The sequence below is a fragment of the Pelophylax lessonae genome (assembly GCF_965119305.1).
Source record: "Pelophylax lessonae genome assembly, chromosome: 7".
NCBI classification, from domain to species: Eukaryota; Metazoa; Chordata; class Amphibia; order Anura; family Ranidae; genus Pelophylax; species Pelophylax lessonae.
The window spans coordinates 150,995,481-151,020,565 of NC_138774.1; the positions used below are offsets into that span (position 1 = coordinate 150,995,481).

Here is a 25,085-nt window from a genome sequence, read left to right on the forward strand (position 1 = left end):
GAGGTACCTCTGATGGCCCTCGAAAATGGGGATGTGTAAATACACATCCTTCAGATCGATGGAGGCCAGGAATTCTCCCGGACTCAGGGAGGCCACCACCGAGCGGAGCGATTCCATGCGGAACTTCCGAACGCGCACGAAGCGGTTCAGAGCTTCAAGTCCAGAATCGGACGCACCTTGCCCTCCTTTCTGGGCACAGTTAACAGATTCGAGTAGAACCCCCGAAATCTGTCCTGATGTGGCACCGCTTGCCAGAAGATCCTGCACCGCTTGATGCAAGTCCTGTAACCGCCCTGGGGTCAAATGAAGATTTGAGGGAAAGAATCTGTCCGCCGGTCGTGAAAGGAATTCGATCTTGTACCCTGATCAAATGATTTCCTGAACCCACCTGTCCGGAATTTGGAGCAGCCAAGGTTGGAGGAAACCGCGCAAACGTCCCCCCCCCCCACCCCTGAAATGGTTTAGGACGCCCCTTCAGGCAGAGGCGGACTGACGCTCCGGCGTGGCCAGACTTAGGTTTGCCCGCCCAGGGCTTTCTCTGGCCACTTTGGCCCTTGAAAGGTTTCCCCCTGATTTGGTTTAAAGGAAGGGCCCCGCTTACTGCGGAAAAACTTACCCATAGGATTCTGGGGAAGCAGAGTGCTCTTCCCCCCAGTGACTCCTTTAACCAATTCATCCAGGGAGTCCCCAAAAAGGCGAGACCCCGCATAGGGAATGTCAGCCACCCTTTTTCTGGATTTTTGGTCAGCCGACCAGCTTGTCAACCAGATCAGTCGACGGTTAATCACTGCGACACTGGACAGGCGCGCAGCTAATGGGGCCTCATTTAAGGCCGCATTGCACAAATACATGACCCCTTGATAAATCTGGTCCACCATCTCCAAGGTAGCAGGGGGGGCAGAATCAGTCACGAGGGTGCGTTTGAGCACCTTGGTCCAATCTGCCACAGCCTGAGCCACCATGACAGAGGCAAAAATAGGTCTTCGCATGGAACCCGCCACCATGTAAATATGGCGGGCAAGTGATTCCAGTCTCCTATCCATAGGATCCCTAAATATCGGAGAATCTTCGGTGGGAACCAGAGTAGCCTTGTTCAATCTGGCTACAGTGTGATCCACTTGAGGAGCCACACACCAGCGCAAAACTGTAGTAGACGCAAAAGGGTAGAGAAGTTTAAAACACACCTTCACGGTGCCTAAAAGGTTTCAACTATGCCATTGCTCATTCACTGTGTGATGAAACTCAGCGGGGCAAGGAAAAAACCTGCGCCGTCTTGCAAATCCTGTGTGTACTAAAAGAGGACACAATGCCCGGAGGATTGGGCTCATCCTCTAAATGTAGTGTTTCTTTAACGGAAAGAATCAGCTCATCCATAGCTGCATGTTGTTCGGGCGTCCCAGGGGGGAATCATCCACCCCTGCAACCTCCGCCTCCCCCTCAAACTCTTTCGGGTCCTGAGAAGAGTGAGACCCTGAAAGGGGCACACTACCTATAGCAACCATGTCACATTCAGAATCAGAAGAAAAATAAATCCTAGGCCTTTTTCTAGCAGCACGTTCAGTCATCAGCACATCCATTTTGGACACCAAGTCGCCACTACAGCAGCCAAATTTGTCAGGGCAGAGGATTCAGAGGAACTTGAACCCCCCACCAAAGCTGGAGGGAATTTGCTGTCCTGGGATCCATTGCAAAAGTTTTTTTTTTGTAAGGTACTGGCCCTTTAAGCGCGCCGCGGACCCCCGCAGCACACCGCTACAATGACTGTGGAACACAGACCCCCCGCAGGGACAAACTGAAAGCCAGGAAGATTGCACAAGGGAGGAAAAGAAGGACAGCAGAACAGAGCCCCACAAGTGTGTTACCACCGCAGTCGGTCGCTCCTGAGTGAAGGAAGGAAGTGATGTCACCGCCAGAGACTGAACAGAAGGCTGCAGGCTAAGGAAAAATGGTTACCTATAGAGAGTAATGGGAGGCTTCGGTAAAATGGCCGCCGACATGTGCTCGGAACGATCGTTTGCCACACACAAGATGGCGCCATAAGGCGCCAAAATACACTACATACTATGCTGTATAAGCGCCCATAGTGAAGCCAGACATGCTGCCCACACCTAAAATGGCAGACAGGAGGTTTTTAACCCCGCAGCGGTCGCCGTACCTCCAAGCACCCTAAAGTGACACAGGAGAGGGATCCCCCAAAACCCCACACAGCGCTGGCTGTGAGAGAAAAAACCCCCGCAGGGACCGGGATCAGGAAGCCCAAAACGCACAGACATAGGGGACACACAGGACTGCCAGCCCCAGACAGAGGCCCCACACAGAGTGTACTTACCTGTACCCGATGGCGTGGGGTGCCTCATATCAAACGGGAAACCGCCCACCCTCAGATGGCAGGGGAGTGCCGTCAGCCAAAAACGCAGGACACTAGTAGTGCACAGATGAACCGTGGATGTGTCCGGTGAGGTAGCCACCTCACAGGCTGCATCCCTGAGGACAGAGATGGGCTGTTTGCGAGGCCAGGGCGAACACATAGCCTGCTAAATGCTCGATGGCGGGCTGGGATTCCATCTGACCCTCTGTCCTGGAGAACCAGGACGATCAGTCCGATTCCCAGCTGCGCAAACGCCGTCTTCATCCGAAGATCCAACGAACGCTGACAAAATAAACAGCAAAGAAAAAATGACATTTGCAGAAAATAAATCATAAAATAGAAGAAGAAGGCTGAGACTGTAGCCCCAGCACAGGGAAACCTATCTACTCCTTGACTAGGCAGAAGAAACTGGGTTGGGATGGTTAATTGCAGGGGGTATTGGACCAGTGGGACAGCCCCCATGGGTGTGTCTATGTAAATGCTTTTGTTTTAACAAGTCTTATGCCTAGCTACTCCTATGGAGAGGAAGTCAATACCCCATTGGTGATGACTGTATGAGTGGGCGGCGACTGTCGGAGGACGTAAGAGAAAAAGTGTTTTTTCACTAGAACATTTGCTTTTGGATGGAAATTAGGAAGACAAATTAGGAATTAAATTCAAATTAGGAAGACTTCATGGTTTTCTATAATCTCATCACACATGTTACAGCCCCGTAAAGCAGTGACCCAGAGTGTTCAAGTTCTTGTGAAATAGATGCACCTTTTTTATGGGTCATCAGTGAGAGGATGGTCTGCACACACATTATAATATATTATATATATATATATATATATATATATACATACATATATATATATATATATATATATATATATATATATATATATATATATATATATATATATATAAATATATAATATTTTAGTACCAAAGTTCAGCAGTCTCATAGTATATTATTTCCCATTAAGCCCTTATAGGGTCTCAGGGCTCATAACCCAACCTTACTTCCAAATTAAACCAAAAAAATATGGTGATGCTTAAAATTTTACATACCACCCGATTCCAGTGTCTGTGGCCTGTTTTCATTGCACACTGTTATCACAGATTGGTCAACTACAGGAACAGGTTCTGGAAAGCTCTGATATGGCTCAATGTGTGGTGGAGTTTGGACAGGCTGCACATAGACCATGGAATGCCAAAAGCTCTGATGATAACACTAGAAAGAAAAAGCGAGCAAGATGTGTGGTTATATAAAAGTCTTGAAATATGTTTTCATCTGGAAGAAACCCCCCCCCCCCCCTTGTTACCTGGTCAGTGCAACTCCAGTTAATGTCTACATCTCCCCTTCCCCCTCCCCCAAAAAGCCTTCTTGCTGCATCTTTTAATAAATTATCAGCACAGTTAGCCTCCACCATGTGTACACTTTGAGATCATAGCATGGAAGGAGGTCACAGCAGAACTTTCTCTCTCTTTTTCAATTAATACAGCACATGCAGTCAGAATACTTTTAAAAACTCCCTACAATTCACAATGGGGGTGTGTGTTTCCTCTTAACTCTCCTCTTCTTCAGATCTGTTTACTGCAGCCAAGGCAAAGAGCCGATAAAGAGAAGCCATTTGTGTCTAATGAAAATGATAGCTTTGTGGCTGTCATGTAGTTCAGGGGTTCTTACACATTTTAATCCGACGATCCAAATTAAAAAAATGTACACAAACTGGGGCCCAAAAATATAATTATTACAAATATGGCAGTGAAGACATAAAAAGAAAAACTTGCTGTATAAAAAAAAAAAAAAACGACCAGTAAACATTGTTTCCATTACATCTAGTTCTAAGAATTTTCCAAGGCAGAAAAGTAAAAAAACTACCATTATTAATAAAACAATACATACAATTTATGCAAAACCTACAGTATATTCCTGAGCATCATGCCAATGTAAAATTGCTAATATACAAAAACTGTTTAAAGGGTAAGTTTACCTTTAGGCACTTCTGCTCCAGAAGGTTTTACTCCCTTCACGACAGGTCATTTTTTGCTATCTAGCACTGAGCTATTTTAACTGGCCATTGCTCAGTGTTGGTGATATAAATAAATAATGTTTGGGTTCAGCATTATGTTGTTTCACACAAATAGAGATTTAGCTTGGTGGTATTTGATCACCACTAATCTTTTATTTTTGGGATATAAAGGAAAATACTACATTTTTGAAAGAAACTGGATTTTTGTCTTACTGTAAAAATTGGATTTTTGTAAGATCTTACCGTAAAATCCTTTTCTCTTAGCTCATTGACAGACGTAGTCCTCTTTGATTCTCATCAATAGGGTTATGCTGCCCTCTACAGGAGTAGGACTAGGCAGAAAGAAAAACGTTCTGGCTCCACCTTAGGGGCAGTCCCAGAGGGTATATCCTCTCTCTCTCTGCTACAGGATGTTAGTTATGTCACAAAGCAGTGTCAGAGAATTTAACCCAATCCAACTCAATGATAGAGGGGCGGGTACTACGTCTGTCAATGAGCTAAGAGAAAAGGATTTTATGGTAAGATCTTACAAAAATCCAATTTTCTCTGTCGCTCATTGACAGACGTAGTCCTCTTTGATTCTCATCAATAGGGACGTCCCAAAGCAGTGCCACAAATGAGGGGTGGGATTGACAGAATTCAAAATCCAATCTAGAAGGCCCAACCGGTGCCAACTAGAAGTTTAAAGGCTCATCAGACAAAAAGGGATGAGACTCAAATAAAATTCCAACGGAAAAAAACCCTCGAGGTAGACCACCGGTCTCCTCAAATTGCGGCCGGCAAAACCTTGCGGCCAAACGAGGCATCAGACGATGCCATTACATCAACTTTATAATGTTTTGTAAAGGTATGCACCGACGACCAGGTAGCCGCCCTGCACACCTGGACCACTGACGCCTGATGGCGAAAGGCCCATGACGCACTAAGCGCCCGAGTGGAATGCGCCTTAACAGGGAACGGGGGCTCCCGACCCTTAATAGAATAAGCCTGTACCGCCGTCTGTCTGATCCATTTGGAAATAGTCGCGGCAGATGCAGGCAACTCCTTTTTGGGCCCATCCGGGACCACAAAAAGTGAATCCGTCTTGCGAAACGAGTCCGTCGTTTTCAAGTATACCCTGATCCCTGATCGCCCGAACCACATCCAAGGAGTGTAAAGCAAACTCCCGATGATGGCTGGGCTTAGGACACAGGGAAGTTAATACAATTTCCTCATTCAGATGAAATTCTGAAACCACTTTAGGTAGGAAGGATGGATTCGGACGTAGAACCACCAGATATGGGGAACGACAAGATAATGCAGCCAGTTCTGACACCCTGCGTGCAGAAGTGATAGCCACCAAGAAGGCCACCTTCTGGGACAACGTAGGTAAAGGAATCTCCCTAATATCTTCAAAGGGAGGTTTCTGAAGAACCGACAATACTAGATTAAGATCCCAGGGCGGTAAAGGTGCGCGCATTGGCGGAGCCAGATGTCGCACCCCCTGGATGAAATTCCGCACCAAGGAATGAGTAGCCAAAGGTTTCTGAAAGAAGATAGCTAATGCTGAAACCTGACCCTTGATAGTGCTCAAGGCCAGTTTCTGCTCACCTCCTTGTTGCAGAAAAGCCAATATTCGATTAACCGAATAGGAATGTGGGTGGAACCCCAGGGGTTCACACCATGCAATGTAGGACTTCCATGTGCGATGATAAATCTTTCTGGAAGTCGCTTTCCTTGCTTTAACTAGAGTAGGAATAACTGAAGCTGACAATCCCTTGTCCTTCAGCACCTGGGTCTCAATAGCCAGGCCGTTAAAGCCAGCAATCGTAAAGCAGGATGGAAGATCGGTCCCTGAGACAGTAGGTCTTCCCTGAGAGGAAGTCGCCACGGGACGTCCGCAACCAGTCTGACCAAGTCGGCGTACCAGGCTCGACGAGGCCAGTCCGGAGCTACCAGTATTACTGGAATTCCTTCCCCCTCTATCCTGCGAAGAAGTCTTGGCAGTAACTTGAGAGGAGGGAAGGCATACATTAGCTGGTATTGCCCCCACGGGGCGACCAGTGCGTCTGCGGTCTCTGCTAGAGGATCGCGGGAGCGAGCCACAAATCTCCGCACTTTCCTGTTGAATCGAGATGCCAACAGATCCACATCCGGGGTGCCCCAACGTAGGCACAATTGGTGGAAAACTTCTGGATGGAGGGACCATTCCCCGATCCAGAATCTGACGGCTGAGATAATCTGCCTGCCAATTCTCCACCCCCGGAATGAACACCGCGGAGAGAGCTGGAACAAACCGTTCCGCCCAGCGAAGAATGCAAGCCACTTCCCTGGCCGCCCGGACACTCTTGGTGCCCCCTTGGCGATTGACATAAGCCACGGCCGTGGCGTTGTCCGACTGGATCCGAACCGGGCTGCCCTGGAGTTGCTCGGTCCAGTGAATCAAACAAGTTCTGATCGCTCTCAGTTCCAATACATTTATCGGTAACCTGGATTCTTCCGGGGACCAAAGTCCCTGGGCGGATAATCGACCGAGAATTCCTCCCCATCTGGATAGACTGGCATCCGTGGTCACAATCGTCCAATATATTGGCAGAAATGACTTCCCCTGGCTGAGCATCGGAGATCGAAGCCACCAGACCAGAGACTCCCTGGTCTGTTCGCTCAATCGGATCCGATTGTCCAGGGATTCCGGATTCCGATTCCATTTGAGAAGAATCTCTTCCTGAAGGATTCGGGTATGGGACTGGGCAAATGGTACTGCTTCGAAGGAAGCCACCATCAACCCCAGAACCCTCATGCAAGTCCGAAGAGAAGGCCAGCTGTTGGATAGTAACAACTGAATTGCTGATTGAATCTTCCGGAGTTTCCCTGCCGGAAGAAATACTCTTGCCCTGGATGTGTCTAGAATTAGACCCAGATATTCGAGCCTCCTGGTGGGGACCAGAAATGACTTTAGCCGGTTCACCAGCCACCCGAATTCCTGTAAAGAGATCATAGTAATCTCTAGGTTTTGTAACAGGGTCTGCGGAGACTCTGCATGAAGCAGAAGATCGTCTAGGTAACCTAGAATCGATATGCCTCGTTGACGCAGCAGTGCCAACATTGGGGCCAACACCTTCGTGAAGACCCGAGGAGCCGTGGCGAGACCGAAAGGTAACGCCGCAAACTGATAATGGTTCTCTTCTACGGAGAAACGTAGAAACCGCTGATGTCCTGCGTAAATGGGAATGTGAAGATAGGCATCCTTGATGTCTATGGACGCTAGGAAATCCCCCTGATGCAGGGAGGCCGCTACTGTGCGAATGGACTCCATCCTGAATTTTCTTATGTTGACAAAAGAATTGAGTGCCCTTAAGTCCAGAATTGGACGCACCTTGCCCTCTTTCCTGGGTATTGTAAATAGGTTTGAATAAAAACCTTGAAAACGTTCTGCCCAAGGAACGTGGACCACCACTCCTTGTTGCAGTAAATCCGTGACCGCCCCCCGCAAAGCTACTAGGCGATCCGGGGATAGTCGGATATTGGAAGGGAGGAATCGCACCGGTGGAAGAGATCGAAACTCGATCTTGTACCCTGACCTTATGACTTCGCAAACCCATTTGTCCGGGATTCTGGAAAGCCATGGATCCGGGAACCGGCGAAGACGTCCCCCCACCCCAGTTATGGGTGGGGGGCGCACCTTCAGGCTTTAGTAGTCTTATCTTCAGGTCTGGAAGAATCGGACTTTTGCTTGCCCGACCAGCGTCCCCTGAAACCTCCCGAAGGAGCTTTGGAGGACTTTGTTTTTTCACCCGTGGGACGAAAACATTTCTTATGAGCGGAGAAAGAAGGCCCCCGTCTTTGACGAGGTCCTTTACCCTTAGTACTTTGTGGTAAAAAAGTGCTCTTTCCACCAGTGAGATCCTTGATGATCTCATCTAAGTTGGCTCCGAATAGACGCTCTCCTAGAAAAGGGAGATTAGCCAATGCTTTTTTGGAACCTTGGTCAGCTGACCAACATTTTAGCCACAGTGTACGCCTGAGGACCACTGCTGAAACTGATGCTCGCGCCAACAATGGAGTGGCGTCTAACGCCGCGTCACAAACAAACTGTAACCCTTGTATCATCTGTTCCAACAAATCTGATACCGCCTGAGGGACATCTTCTAAGTCCCGGCGTAACCACTTGGTCCCTTCAGTTACAGTTTGCGAAACCAGCCCAATAGCAATTATTGGTCTGAAAGCTGATCCAATCAAGGAAAAAATGGCGCGAGACATAGCTTCTATCTTGCGATCCACCGGATCCTTAAAAGACGGAGCGTCTTCCAATGGAATGACCGTAGCTTTATTTAATCTAGAAATTGGTGAATCCACCACCGGTGGTACTGTCCATTTCTTAAGGAGGGCTTCCTAATAATGCGTTTGGAAATAGCAGGGGTGCGTTTTGGCTGACTCCATTCTTCCTTGATCGGATTACCGAAACATTTGGGCAATGGAAATACTTTCGCCATTTTGGTGCGTTTTTTAGTACCAAAGGGAATTTCAGTCTCAGCTACTTCCGACGGTGTAACCTGTAATCTTAAGGTTTCTCGGACAGATACAATTAGTGCGTTTACCAACGCTTCCTCTCGGGCTATGGCTGATGCCGAAACATCCTCCTCACTGTCTGAAGAGACAGTACCCGAGACACAAATCCCAGATGAGGTACCTGCAACTGCAGGAACAGGCTCAGACTCTGAATCTGAAGTTTCAGATGAAATGGGGGTAGGCGGGGGGTCGCTTCCTTGCACCCTGTCCCTGACAAGCCACTTCCATCCGGGATACAAAGGTTTCCATAACTGCTGACAATGACTCAATAGTAAGCGGGGTGCTGGAGGGTCCTGCAGCCACCTCGAGGGGATCAGGTGGAGATACATGTGTGGCAGGGTCCATGTTAATCCAGGATACTTGCCAGAAAAATTTTTTAAAAAATAAAACTTTCTTTTTTTTTTATCTGTATCCCACCAGCGCAATAGCGCCCCCCAGTGTACCTGCTTTTTGACCCCCAACGAGAGAGAAAGAGAGACCCCAAAGGCTCACCACCCGATGCAGAGAAGTTTTCCTATCAACTGCAGTCAGCGTTTGTCTTGTGCAGACTGGGAAGTCCTGTGCTAGGTTTCCCGGGTAAAAGGAAGTGGCTCCGCCCCCTGTGTACGCCTTCCGGCGTTCCCAGCTGCTCCTCGAGGTTAGCTGGGCACCTCAAACATGGCCGCCCCCATGCAGGAGACAATAGGCTCCAAAAAAATGGCAGCCGGCGTGACCTGCGGGCGGCTTGTGTGGACCTGGTCTACAGCAAAATGGCGGCGGACTGCCGATGTAGCGTTCTCAGCACAGCAGCCTACATGCTCCAAGCTAATGGCGGCCTGTCGGCCTGCGGGAGTCTGACGATCCACTACAGTCAAGGTAGGCTATACCTCCTATGTATGCTATAGTACTGAAGTCAGTTTGCAAACCAAGCCTGCTGGCTTAAAATGTTAGCTCCCAAACCAAGTCCGCTGCCCAAACTGAGCACATTATCACTGAGGATATGTGAACTTATCATAGGTTACAAGGGGGACTTTAGTGTCAGAAAGGATCCGACCATGCATAGAGGGGCCCGTATCCCAAAACGCCTCACAGGGAGGAAAGGGAAACATTTACTCACCATACCGGACTGACAGGCACCCTCTCTTCACAGTACCCTCTCCACCGAAGTGGGGGGCTGTCGACCAATCCGGACGCCTTGACTCTCTGGTTCCTGGCGTCCAAGCGAGACGTTTAACTCGCAAGGTCAGTCCCTCCAATGGGACTATGTCGCGGCCGACCCAGCGCGGAGCTATGGTCTGCATGCGCTCGTAGGCTGAACCGAGGTGACCACTGGATCTCAACATCCAGCCCGTCGCCCGGTCCCGCATACTTGAATGTGTTGCGGCCGACCAAGCGTGGTGCTATGGTCTGCGCGCGCTCGTAGGCCGGCTGGGGTGACCACTGGATCTCAACATCCAGCCCGTCGCCCAGATCCGGCGTAATTTGCTTGAAGATCTCACAGGAAAAAACTGGAGAAACTACCTAAAAAAAAAAAAAATTTTTTTTTTTTTCTAAAAAATCTTGCCAGGACCAAAAGATCCCAGCAAGGAACTTAGGTCCTTACTCCTGACTAGACAGAAAAAAACGAACATCCTGTAGCAGAGAGAGAGAGGATATACCCTCTGGGACTGCCCCTAAGGTGGAGCCAGAACGTTTTTCTTTCTGCCTAGTCCTACTCCTGTAGAGGGCAGCATAACCCTATTGATGAGAATCAAAGAGGACTACGTCTGTCAATGAGCGACAGAGAAATCCTTTTCTCTGAGGTTCACTGACAGACAGCTCCATGTCTTCTAGACCCTTGGGTTTATGCTGCTCTCTCTTCAGGAGCAGGACTAGGCGAAAACCATTTTGGTTATGCCCCCTAAATCCCAGAGGGATTTACCATCACTTCCTGCTATAGGACTTCAGTTTGTTACAAGGAGTGTCAGAAGAATACATAACTCAACCCCAACAGAAGGGGCGGGTGCTGTGTGTCAGTGAACCCCAGAGAAAAGGATTTTATGGTAAGACAAAAATCCAGTTTTCTTCTTTGTTCACTGACTGACATAGCTCCATGTCTTCTAGACCCTTGGGATGTCCCAAAGCAGTATCAACAGGAGGGGTGGGAAAACACAGCAATACATCCAATTTTTAACAAGACTAAACATAGCCAACCAGGTAAAAAAAGGAGTTCAATCAGGAACAACTGGAGCTCACCACCAGGAAAAAAAATACACCCTCAAAGGGCAGGAGCCTCAAACCGCAGCCTGCAAAACTTTGCGGCCAAAAGCATCATCCGAAGATGAAAGTACATCCACTTTATAAAACTTTGTGAATGTGTGTACAGACAATCACATAGTCGCCTTGCACACCTGAACCACTGATGCCTGATGACAGAAGGCCCAGGAGGCACTAAGCGCCCTTGTAGAATGCGCCTTGACAGGGAAAGGAAGAACCTGACCCTTAATAGAATAGACCTGCACCACCGTCTGCCTGATCCATCTGGAAATGGTCACAGCAGATGCGGCCTGCCCCTTACGAGATCCATCGGTAAAAACAAAGAATCGGATTTCTGAATTGACTCCGTTGTCACCAAGTACACCCCATTAGCCCTGACTACATCCAAGGAATTTCTTTAGGATGTTTCGGCTTAGGACATAAGGACAGCAACACAATATCTTCATTCAAAGGAAACCCTGAGACAACCTTAGGAAGGAACGCCCAACAGGGTTGTAACACCACTTTGTCCCTGTGAACCACCAGGTAAGATGACCTGCCAGGAAAATGCAGCCAACTCCGACAAGTAATAGCAACCAAAAAGGCTACCTTCTGCGACAGTGAGCAAAGGAAGTTCACAAATGTTTTCAAAAGGAGGCTTTTGACATACCGACAGTACCAAATAGAGATCCCACTAAGTTACCAGGGAATCGCATCGGAGGAGCAAGATGGCGAACTCCCTGCACAAAAGTGTGAACAGAGGACTTCGCCACCCATGGTTTTGTAAAAATATGGCTTAAGTGGAAATCTGGCCCTAGATGGTGCCCAGAGCCAAACACTGACCTACACCCCCACACCCCCTTCCTGAGACTCACACCAAGTAATGTACGCCTTCCAAATCCTATGGTAAACCTTCCTGGAACTAGATTTCCTAGATTTCAACGGTGTAGGAATCACTGACTCTGACAGCCCTGTGTCCTTCAGCACCTGGCTTTCAATAGCCAGGCTGATAAAGCCAGAGACTGTAAAGCAGGATGGAAGAATGGTCGCTGAGACAGATCTTCTCTGAGAGGAAGTCTTGCAAGGGACGTCTGCTACCAGCCTTATCAGGCCTGCATAACAAGACCGTGCCACCAGAATGACTGGAAACCCTTCTACCTCGATTCTACATAGCAGTCTTGACAGAAGTTGTATTGGAGGAAAAGCGTAGATCAGACGATACTGACTCCAAGGGGCCACCAGGGCATCTGCGGCATTGGCCAGAGGATCCCGAGACCTTGACACAAGCCTCTGCACATTTCTATTGAGACAGGAGGCCAACAGATCCACATTGGGGGTCCCCCACCAAAGGCACAGTTGATGAAACACCCCTGGGTGGGGAGACCATTCTCCCGGATCCAACGTCTGCTGACAGATAGTCAGCTTGTCAATTCTCTACCCCTGGAATATATGCACAGCAGAGAGGGTCGGAACATATAGTTCCGCCCACCTCAGGGCACACCTTGTGCCCCCTTGATTGACATATGCCACAGGCGTAGCATTGTCCGATTGTACTCTCACACAGGGCATCCCTGCAGATAATCCCGTCTCCAATATGATGATCGGCAGACTGGACTCCTCTCGAGTCCAAACACCTTGGGCCGAGTACACTACCAAGACACCACCCCGTCCTGCACTTCCCCATAGAGGCCCTGCAGCCGAACGTGAGACAGGTGTAAGTTGGCAGGAAAGAACCTTGCTGGAGGCAAGGACCAAAACGCGACCTTGTAACTGAACCAACTCATGGACCCATTTGTCCTGAATGAGCAAGGTCCATGGGTCCGGAAAGAAGCAAAAATGCCCCCCCCCCACCCCAGACACGGGTGAGGGTGCCCCTTCATGTTGGAAAAGGCTTGGCTGCAGAACCAGCAGCGCCCGCTCTTGACTTACCATTCCTGGGTCTCTGAGCCTCCCACGAAGATACGGGTGGATCTCAAACCCTTTTCATGCGATCCAGACAAATGAAAGGGCCGCTTATGAGCCGAGAAAAAAGGACCACGTTTACGACAAGGTTCCATGCCCTTGGCCACCTGTGGAAGTAAAGTACTCTTACCTCCTGTAAGGTACTGAATGTTCAGTGCCTCTATGGAAGAGATCAAACGGTTACCTACAAAAGGTAGATCAGTCAGCACCTTTTTAGAAGCCTGGTCAGCCGACCAGTACTTCAACCAAACCATGCGCCAAAGAATCACCGCCGTCAGATACCCCACCAGCAAAAGGGGCCACATCCAAAGATGCATCACAGATGTACTGTAGCCCCAGAATAAACTGATCCGCCAGCTCAGGAGGGTGTTGACCCCCCTTCCAGATCCTAGCGTAAAACTTTAGCCCATTCCATTAAGGTCTGGGATACCAAGGTGATAGCAAACACTACCCAGCCTCAGCATTAAACCTACCATGGTGAAAAGGTAATGAACCAAAGCCTCAGCTCTCTTGTCCACAGGATCCTTGAAGGACGGAGAATCCTCCACCGGCAAAAGTGTGGCCTTATTTAGCCTGGAAACCTGAGAGTCCACCGACAGTGGAACTGTCAGTTTCTTCAGGAGAGACTCCTCAAGGGGATATCTCCTAGCGAAACGCTTAAGTATTCCAACCATGCATTTCGGGGGAACCCCACTGGTTAGTGACAATCTCGTCAAAATAGGCTGGAAAGGGGAACACCTTAGTCAGCTTGGAAGATCTGCGGGTGCCAAACTGCTCCTGCATCGCTGAATCATCCAACTTTAAAGTTTCCCACGTTGACACAATCAATGCCTCCACCAGCGCTTTTTCATGCGCGGCTGCAGAGTATTTATCCTCACTATTCGAGCACTTAGGGTGGGTGGACGCAGACCCAGTGGGCTGACTCGCGTCTGCCAAATCCAAATCATACTCTAAATAGTCAGAGGATACAGGTGAAGGCGGGGGGCGCTTCTTGCTTGGTCCCCTTTGCAGGGCAGTATCAACCTTTGACACAGGTAACTCCAGGGCCACCGTTATGGCCACCAGGACAGACAGACCCAGAGGGTCCCGCGGATTCAAGGAGTGGGTCAGGTGGTGATACACATTCCAGGGGCTCAATGGTTAAATCGGAGCCGCACTGTGCACAAAAATGAAAAAAAATAAATTTTAACCCCCCCAGCGCACTGCTTGGAACACCACAAGTAGCAGCTTGCCCGCAGCGCTGTATATACCAGAGGAAGGATTGTATACCCACAGAGACTCACCACCCCAGAGCTGGAGAGCGCCAAACAGCCTGCTAGACTGATCAAAGAGGAAGAGCCGACACCAGAGGCCCCCGTTGCACATCACCACACCAGTCTACAAGAAAATGGCCGCCGCTATTGATTATACAGGGAAACCAAAAACATGGCTGCGGAAGACAGAGAAAAGCATCCATGGCAAAATTGCGGCACCATGCAAACTCCAGGGAAGTAATTGTACTAATGGGGGGGCCCTGGGGGCTCCCCCCTGGTGGACTACGAATGCAGGCACCCCTAAAAGGGGACCACCAGTGGCACAATACCACTGCCCTATGGCCCAACACCAATTCAGCCTCCTCCACCACAAAAAAACGCCCGAACACCCCAAAAGGGGAATAGAGTAGGGGACAGGTAAGGACGACCACTGCGGGGGGAACCCCGCTAGGGAAAGGAGGGGAAAAACATGAGGGGAGGAAGGACACGGGGGGCCTATGGTACCACCCTCAGGGAGGGCCTACGACCACCTTAGCAATTCTTGGAGAAAATAGGGGGGACATTACTCACCACACCTTGGCATTAGGCAGGCACCACTCCTGGCAGTCCAACACACCATCTTGGAATGTGAGTGCTGCAGCCAAAGGTACGCTGCAACTCTGATCGTTACTGCTGTTGTGACCAGGGCTATGAGACCTTGTGAGTTGTTTCAGCACCCGTCCAGTGGAGCTATGTCAGGCCAACCCAGCATGGAGTGAATAGTTGGGTCATGCTCGCAGGCCAGACTGGGAAGACCATAAGGATCTAGGATATCCAGTGAGTCGCCCAGTCCAGCTTTTGATTGTAGTTTCCACAGGAACAGAAAATAACAAAGAGAAAGAAAAAAATTATATTTAAAAAGGAAAAAAATGCCAGCAGGAAGCCAGGTTCTTACTCCTGACTAGGCAGAAAAAAAACTGAAGTCCTATAGCAGGAAGTGATGTAGCCAAAATTGTTTCCGCCTAGTCCTACTCCTGAAGAGAGAGCAGCATAAGCCCAGGGGTCTAGAAGACATGGAGCTGCGTCCGTCAGTGAACGAAAGAGAAAATTATATTTTCTACCTTATGTTATAAAAAAGATCGTAAAAAAAAAAAATCTAATTTTGCCATAAATGGAGGCCAAATGTATTCTGCTACATGTCTGGTAAAAACAAAATCCCAAGGAGTGTACATTAATTGGTTTGTGTAAAATTATAGTGTCTACAAACTACTGTTTATATTGTACAGTATACTGGAATTTATGCAGCTTTTATTTTCTGGCTGCCTCACATTTCCTAAAGGTGCTATAATGCCAGGGCAGTACAAAACACCCCCAAAGTAATGCCCCCCAAGGTATTTCCTAAGAAGCATGTGGAGTCCATGGAAGATTTTATTTTTTGCCACAAGTTTTTGAAAATGTACAATATTTTTTTATATGTCAGTTAAAGGAGATATTTCTCACACCATAGGTATACATGAAATTACACCCCAAAACACATTCTGCTACTTCTCAGAGTTTGGGGGTACCACAGGTGAGAATTTTTGGGAACCTAGCTGCAAACGGGTGCTGAAAACCAATGACTACCTTAAGGCTTTCAAAGGGCACATTTCCCTCACTTAATTTCCTGACTACCTATCACAGTTTCAGAGGCCCTGAAATGCCAGGATATTCCAAACAACCCCCCCCCCCCCCCAAAATGACCTCTTTCTGAAAAGTAAACAATCCCAGGAGTTTGATAAGAGACATAGTAAGTATTTTGCAGATCCAATTTCAGGGTTCATACACATTTTCACCAATGAAATTCCATGACTTTTCCATGACTTCACGTAAATATTCATGACCTAATGTTTCATGAAATGTCTATGTATACGTGTTAAATAAGAATAAAATCTATGTCACACCCAGCATATTTTTACTAATATAAATGACAAGCTTTGTAGTGTACAGTGGAATATGAAATATTTATTTAAATAACGCTTGCACAGTAACGACGTTTCATAACAAACCCTGAGAACCGCTTAGAAATGGATTAACATAATCCACAGGAGATATAACATAAATCAAGGGGAAGCAACTAAAAAATAAAAGTGTCCAGCAACACTGTTCTGAACTTAAAGTGCAATAAATTGACCCGATAACAGTCACAAGTTAACTTAAACATTGCCAAAAAACAATCAACAACATTTAATTTTTCATTTCTGAAAGCTTCTCATCAATCTGTTTTTCAATTTTCAGCAGAGAATCTTTCTTTTCTTTTGCAGTACGGCGGAAACTGTTGGATTTGCTGATAAAGGTCAGATTGCCTGAAGATTCAGCCTTTTCAGCAAATTCATCCGCTGATTTCTCGAGAGCACAAATGTCCGCCTCCATCCTAGCCCTCTTTTTTTTCAAATCTTCCAGCTCATCTGTGAAAGCCTTCCTCTTTAAGTAAACAGCTTGTTCTTTCTTTCTTTTTTCTTCATCCAGGTACCCATGGTACTTCTGCCTGGCTCCTGCAGCTGAAAGGAGCAGCTCCTTTGTGATTTCTACCTTGGTTATGCCCCCTACAGATCTGACATGGTCAACAATGAGCCTCTGAGCCACCAGAGATCTTTCGCTCTGATTCTCAACTATCAATTCTTTGTTGATTGAAAAACCTCTTTCGACGCTTGCCTGACCACGTGATAACACAAGAAGAAGCTTCACCACATTCCACACTCTGGAAAGTGATGGTTTTGTTCCCATTGTCTCATAGAGCAGGGTGTCCACTCGATCAGTTTTAGGGTCAAATTCCCTGAACTTCACCTGAAGAGCAGCCAAATCACAAAACTCTCGAAACTCCCTAAGGATATCGTCGCACACTGCCTCATTTACATGTTTAGCCTCAACAAGTATGTGCAACATCCTTCTCATTTGCGTTACGCAGAGTTCCTTATTACTTCCAGCCATGCGTCTCGGGTCAAGGCACTGCATGCTTCTCACCAACATGTGATGCACTGGAGCCTTTTTCAGCAACTTGTCCAGGAGTGTGATCAAAAATTTCTTGCAGTCCATCTTAATCTCTAGGTTTTGCCTATCTGAAATTTTTTTGGAAGACTTGAGTTGGGTCAGGGTGGTTTCTGCTGCAAACCCAATGTCAATCTTTGAACAGTCCTTGTGCAGACTGCTGTCTTGATAAGGGACATGGAGGAGCTTTAGAGTGGATGTGGCCTCTTCCAGATGCTTTTCCTTTAGAAATCGTCTCATGATGCCTATGAAAAAGTAAAATTAAGTGTTTTTTGCTAATTTACAAGCCAAATTGTAATGCACTGCAGTGTATATCATATTAATAAACATTATTAGCAAAAACAGAATTTATGTTTATCCTTACCTTTAATCAGTTTGTACATATCACCGGAGAGAAACGGCAGCATTGGTTGGTCAGACTGATACATAGTGAGGAATGGGTCGACTTCTCTTGCAATGCTGTTGAATATTCCCACTTTCACTGGGAAGAGAGGATCAGCACAGCGCATCTTCACCTCTTCAAATGACTTTATTTTTGGATTGGGTAATTTCCCTCGCTCTACCATCTCAATGTATTGTTTGACGTGTGGCCAGAGTTGTAATCCTCTTTCTGAAACATTGACATTCTCAATCCACCGGTGCTTACAAAATTTAAGCATGGGAGTTTTACAACCGGTTGCTGTCATAAAATCCTCGTGACGTGCAGGGCAATCATGGAACAGCCAATACAAGCTAGAGAGCCCGTGTTCAACTTCCCATCCGGTGGCTTTACATCCATCTCTGAACGCATTGTGCAGTATGTGCAACCCGCATGAACCAATGTTAATTAGGGACTTTCCAGCATCTTCCTGCACTTGCTTCTGGAGTATTTTGAATACTTTCCAGTTGACGTGCGGTCCATCCATTGAGATCTGGACAAGATTCTTGATTCCGATCTCTGAGAGCAAGTTATTCATTTTTTCAGCAATGTCTTGAGCTGATGAATGGCCCATGAACTCTGAGCCGATGTATTTCGTTTTCACCTCGGAACCGTTCCACAGCCTGACATGCACGTCTAACTGTTTAGACTGTAAATAGTGATTGAGACTTTCATCAAAGAGCATAACATAGACGCTTTGCTTCGATACATCTGTCAAAGTCAGTTTCTTAAAAAAAGGAGCCAGTCCAAAAGTTCATAAATATGAGCACATACGTTCGCCGCATGCAAAGCTGGCCGCTATCTTGCTGTCTGGGAACATAGTCTGGAAAAGCTGACCTGTGTCTTCACAAGACTTGTATGAATAGTGTGAATTAACCACCTTTAGAGCCCACAGTACCTCTGCTGTTAGAGTTTCGTTTCTGGATACAGCGTGACTCAAAATGGTCCCTTGTTTTACAGAGGATGAGGTGGAAGCACCGCTGCCGCAGCTGGGAGCCGGTGTCACTTCAGGCGCACGGGTGAAAAAGCCAGCGATCGGATTGGAAGCTGTCGAGCACGCAGCTGCAGACTGGTGCTTTGCACCTTTAGCGTGGCTAGACAGCGCTGCCTCTCCCATGTTCGAAATGTCAAATGTTTTACGACACACTGTACATTTAACACGTCCCGGGTCCTAATCTTTCTCCAGCCACCTCTCATACTTTTCGTCATGAAGCCATACATTTTTAAAGCTGCATTTCCCTGGCATTGCTGTAACTGTGAACGGACTGGTATGGATGGCACAAAATGCAGCACTTTATTTTTTTTAGGCCCAAGCAACAGTCATAAGGTGCAGGCGGACTGGTATGGATGGCACAGACAGTGAGATGCACAAAATGCAGCACAGTAATCTTTTTAGGCCCAAGCGACAGTCATGAGGTGCAGGCGGACTGGTATGGATGGCACAGACAGTGAGATGCACAAAATGCAGCACAGTAATCTTTTTAGGCCCAAGCGACAGTCATGAGGTGCAGGCGGACTGGTATGGATGGCACAGACAGTGAGATGCACAAAATGCAGCACAGTAATCTTTTTAGGCCCAAGCGACAGTCATTATAAGGTGCAGGCGGACTGGTATGGATGGCACAGACAGTGAGATGCACAAAATGCAGCACAGTAATCTTTTTAGGCCCAAGCGACAGTCATGAGGTGCAGGCGGACTGGTATGGATGGCACAGACAGTCAGATGCACAAAATGCAGCACAGTAATCTTTTTAGGTCCAAGCGACAGTCATAAGGTGCAGGAGGACTGGTATGGATGGCACAGACAGTGAGATGCACAAAATGCAGCACAGTAATCTTTTTAGGCCCAAGCGACAGTCATGAGGTGCAGGCGGACTGGTATGGCTGGCACAGACAGTCAGATGCACAAAATGCAGCACAGCAATCTTTTAGGCCCAAGCGACAGTGTCATGAGGTGCAGGCGGACTGGTATGGATGGCACAGATCTGATGGTGCACAAATGCGGCACTTACTTTTGGGAGAAAGAACAGTGGTGCTCCTGCTTGCCCAAATAAAGCTGTTCAGGTGGCAGTGAGTCATGAAGGTGCAGCTGGACAAAATGCGGCCCTTACTATTCTTAGGCCGAACCTAACTGTTAGTAACAGTCCCATGAGGCAGAAAAGAGTTCTCACAGAAACGAAGGCGACTCAGGATTGGATGCTTAATTATTTATTTACATTTATTTTTAACATTCCCGTAGGACTGGTACAGTAGGTGCTCGCAGTTTGCCCTACGGTCGGTCACTGGCCAGCAGCAGCCGAGGAAATGATCGTGCACCAATGACAGGCAGCGGGGAGGGCCGGGCCGCGGTTTGCCTGGATGTGACTGGCCAGCAGCAGCAAACCAATCACAGGCAGCGGAGCGTCACTGGAGAGCGGGCCGGCCGCATGAACGTGATGACGCAGGGGTGCGGTAACTGAAACGGTTACCGCCCCCTTCCGCGTCATCATCACGTTCATGCGGCACGCCCTCCAGTGACGCTTCCGCCGCCTGTGATTGGTTTGCTGCTGCTAGCCAGTCACATCCAGGCAAACCGCGGCCCGGCCCTCCCCGCTGCCAGCGATTGGTGCTTGGTGCATGATCTACTCCTCGGCTGCTGCGGACCCGGAAATCAATGTGCAAAAGCATAAAATAAAATTATACATTTGCAATAATAAAGTTTTAAGCATCCGCTCCCCCCGCCGCTCCCCCCCCGCTCCTCCCCAGATTTCCATGACTTTTCCAAAACATTTCTAAAATCGTACTTTTCCATGACCTTTCCAGGCCTGGAAAGTGTCATCTTAAAATTCAATAACATTTCCAGGTTTTTAATGACCGTACGAACCCTGCAATTTGTTTGTCACAAGGTTTTAAAAAAAATGAAAAAAGTAAAAAAAAAAAAATTTTCATGGTACAGTAGGCAGAACACCCAAGGAAATCACTTAACTTAACTTTAAATAAAGAAATAATAACACCAAAAATTATGGATTTGAAATGGCCACGGCCCTTTATTAGCATTGATATAAACCAGCAACGTAAGTATAAATACTTATACACATACTTTAGCTTAGCTAAACAGCTCAAGCTAATAAATAACTTTAACAAAAAATACATCCAAGATATGCACAATAAAGGACCGCGACATGGGAGGGAGGGTGGGACAATTCTTCTTACTGTCCCCGCCGGCGTCTGTAGATCCAGTGGCGCAGCAAGCAGTTTATAAATGCATTGAACTAAAGAAAAACCTTTAGTCCTGCCTATAAAATTTCCTAACCAATCAAATAAATATTTTAAATACATTTTTAATGAGCTACTTTCCTATAGGTCTGCCACTGCCCCATAGGTGTAGGTAGCGCAATGAATGCCCTCCCTCACCTTATATTTTCCTTCTTTATATTCCAAAAACTTGTGGTAACAAATGAGATCTTCAAAATACTAGCCAAACCTCTTCGCAAATATCTTGGAGTGTCCACTCTCCAAAAAGAGGTCTTGGGGGCCGGCTTAAGTTGCTAGGCTACCAAAAATTCCTCACATTGTGGTATCCTCACACTTGGGAGAAGTAGCAGAATGTGTTTTGGGGAGTTATTCCACATATCCCCATGGCATGTGAGAAATATCTCATTAAAGTGACAACTCAGAAAATAAAAAACAATTCAAAAAAACTTGTGGCAAACAAAATCTTCCATGGACAACATGCCTCTCAGCAAATTCCTTAGTGTGTACTTTCGAAAAGGGAGTAATTTGGGGGGTGTGTGAACTGTCCTGGAATTTATTGCCCAACATTAGAGGCCTCTGACACACACTGCGCAATTTTCTAACCACTTGAAGACCAAGCCTTTATTATATTTTTTTTAAAACTGAGGTCGTGGAAGATAAAATGGTGGTGTTGCAATTTATTATTTGTCTCAGTATCTGCGCAGCGATTTTTCAAAAGCAAAATGTTTGGGAAAAAAAAAAACAAATCTTTTCCTTCCACTTCACAATGGGCCATTTTGTATTGGTCTATCACATAAAATCCCAATAAATTAACATTTTTGGTTGTAACATGACAAAATGTGGAAAATTGCAAGGGGTACGATAACTTTTTCAAGGGACTGTACATACCAACATGGAACTGATGCGTGCTTTCGCCTTTATGCGTGAGCACAGAGGGATGGGGGTGTTTTAATTAAGTATGCCCCCTCCCCCCCCTTCTGCTTGTAAAAGGAAGCCAGTGTCCAATTAGCCGGCTGAGAAAAAGAATACTGGGATAATGCCTGCAACTGGCATCATCCCGGTACGTTGCTGGTCTTTGTTGAGCATAAATATAATGTTTGGCAGCCTGTGGATCAATGTGGATGAAGAAATTATGCCAGATACGCCCACCATTATAATATACCATCCTGCATCCACCCACTTCTAACATTGGGCATACAGTGGGCAGAACTAAAAACAGAACCTAACCGATTCCTTCATTCACATCAATCGATCAAAATCAATCAAATATCAAATCAAAGCTCTGCCAAAAAAAGTGAAAAAATATAGGAGCGTCCCGCCCACTGAACACCCCAGGCCCCTCATGCTTAGGCATAGTTTTTTTTTTTTTCAACTGTGGATGAGAAAGGTCTTCCTGCAGAGATGCAATCACTGATGTAGTTATTCAAAAAGCAACACCCTGCTGCCTTCAGAACAAACAGATCAGTGCTGCAGCTGAATGGCGTTCCTGCATGCCAGCACATCAACTGTTGGCCACTTAATACCTGGCCACTGACACTACCCATCTATTCCTCTTAGGCTAGCACGAGCTTGGTAGAATTATACCCAGAAACCCTCCCTCTTCCCTGTCATCGAGACACACAATCTCGTACCCCCTCAAGGTTCTCCTATTACCTAGCAAGACAAGTTAAGCATCTCTCATTGAGGCTTCTCAAAAGCTTATGCAGCAACAACCCTCTCTTGATACTAATTAGATACTCCTCTTCCCCCTCCCCTTCAGGGCAACGGTGGAACTCCAGCTCAGGCACTCATGAGTACCTTATTGAAAGTTATAAGTAAGTAGCTGCTTACTGCCCCTATACACCCACACTGGAGAATTTACCTACATATGTACACATACAGTGCCTTGCGAAAGTATTCGGCCCCCTTGAACTTTGCGACCTTTTGCCTCATTTAAGGCTCCAAACATAAAGATATAAAACTGTAATTTTTTGTGAATCAACAAGTGGGACACAATCATGAAGTGGAACGAAATTTATTGGATATTTCAAACTTTAACAAATAAAAAAACGGAAAAATTGGGCGTGCAAAATTATTCAGCCCCCTTAAGTTAATAATTTGTAGCGCAACCTTTTGCTGCGATTACAGCTATAAGTCGCTTGGGGTATGTCTCTATCAGTTTTGCACATCGAGAGACTGAAATTTTTTTCCCATTCCTCCTTGCAAAACAGCTCAAGCTCAGTGAGGTTGGATGGAGAGCGTTTGTGAACAGCAGTTCTCAGTTCTTTCCACAGATTCTCGATTGGATTCAGGTCTGGACTTTGACTTGGCCATTCTAACACCTGGATATGTTTATTTGTGAACCATTCCATTTTAGATTTTGCTTTATGTTTTGGATCATTGTCTTGTTGGAAGACAAGTCTCCATCCCAGTCTCAGGTCTTTTGCAGACTCCATCAGGTTTTCTTCCAGAATGGTCCTGTATTTGGCTCCATCCATCTTCCCATCAATTTTAACCATCTTCCCTGTCCCTGCTGAAGAAAAGCAGGCCCAAATCATGATGCTGCCACCACCATGTTTGACCGTGGGGATGGTGTGTTCAGGGTGAGGAGCTGTGTTGCTTTTACACCAAACATAACGTTTTGCATTGTTACCAAAAAGTTTGATTTTGGTTGCATCTCACCAGAGCACCTTCTTCCACGTTTGGTGTGTCTCCCAGGTGGCTTGTGGCAAACTTTAAACAACACTTTTTATGGATATCTTTAAGAAATGGCTTTCTTCTTGCCACTCTTCCATAAAGGCCAGATTTGTGCAGTATACGACTGATTGTTGTCCTATGGACAGAGTCTCCCACCTCAGCTGTAGATCTCTGCAGTTCATCCAGAGTGATCATGGGCCTCTTGGCTGCATCTCTGATTAGTCTTCTCCTTGTATTAGCTGAAAGTTTAGAGGAACGGCCAGGTCTTCGTAGATTTGCCGTGGTCTGATACTCCTTCCATTTCAATATTATCACTTGCACAGTTCTCCTTGGGATGTTTAAAGCTTGGGAAATCTTTTTGTATCCAAATCCGGCTTTAAACTTCTCCACAACAGTACCTCGGACCTGCCTGGTGGGTTCTTTGTTCTTCATGATGCTCTCTGCGCTTTAAACGAACCTCTGAGACTATCACAGTGCAGGTGCATTTATACAGAGACTTGATTACACACAGGTGGATTCTATTTATCATCATTAGTCATTTAGGTCAACATTGGATCATTGAGAGATCCTCACTAAACCTCTGGAGAGAGTTTGCTGCACTGAAAGTAAAAGGGGCTGAATAATTTTGCACGCCCAATTTTTCAGTTTTTTATTTGTTAAAGTTTGAAATATCCAATAAATTTCATTCCACTTCATGATTGTGTCCCACTTGTTGATTCTTCACAAAAATTTACAGTTTTATATCTTTATCTTTGAAGCCTGAAATGTGGCAAAAGGTCGCAAAGTTCAAGGGGGCCGAATACTTTCGCAAGGCACTATATATATATATGTATATATATGTATATGTATATCTCTGCCACCCACCAACCAAGTCTATGTATTTTAGGCCCATGCCAAAACCCAGGATCTTGTTGCAGCACCTGGGGTGCAGGTAGGCGAACCCGCCCCCCGCCTTCCCACTACAAGCATCAACGCACAGCAAGGTACACTGGAGAGTGTTTATGAAGCTAAAAATGTTTAAAACTGTTTGCAAGTTTTTTTTAGTGTCACTTATTTCACATTATTTGTGTAACTTTTTAGAATTTTGGTGATATCCTTGAAAAAGGCTTTTTACATAGCCGAAACGTGTCGGAAACCCTTGGTTTCACTCACATCCTCAGCAATTTTCAGCATGGATGTCTCCACAGTAAACATCGGGAATCACCATTTCTGCACAAAGTAATATGGAACCATGCGGCCCAGCCGCTAAAGTTTGTCACAATTGTATAGCACTTGTCAAAAAGTATTTCCAAATTTTGTAATTTGTACAATAAATTCTATTGTTTTATGAAAATACCTTGCCTACACAATCCCATCTTTTTTGGTTCGAGGAACCAACCCAATTGCTCTGT

General features: G+C 46.6%; 1 protein-coding gene across 1 annotated transcript in view; it reads right to left on the bottom strand.

Moving 5' to 3' along the window:
- Positions 1-25,085, bottom strand: part of LOC309559816 (UDP-N-acetylglucosamine transferase subunit ALG13-like) — a gene marked incomplete at both ends in the record, with an annotated part of 487,662 nt that overhangs the window by 16,169 nt on the left and 446,408 nt on the right. Inside the window, one exon of the mRNA XM_082263251.1 lies at positions 3,422-3,584. Within this exon, the coding sequence (XP_082119377.1) occupies positions 3,422-3,584 (163 nt within the window). The remainder of the gene's footprint in view (positions 1-3,421; positions 3,585-25,085) is intronic.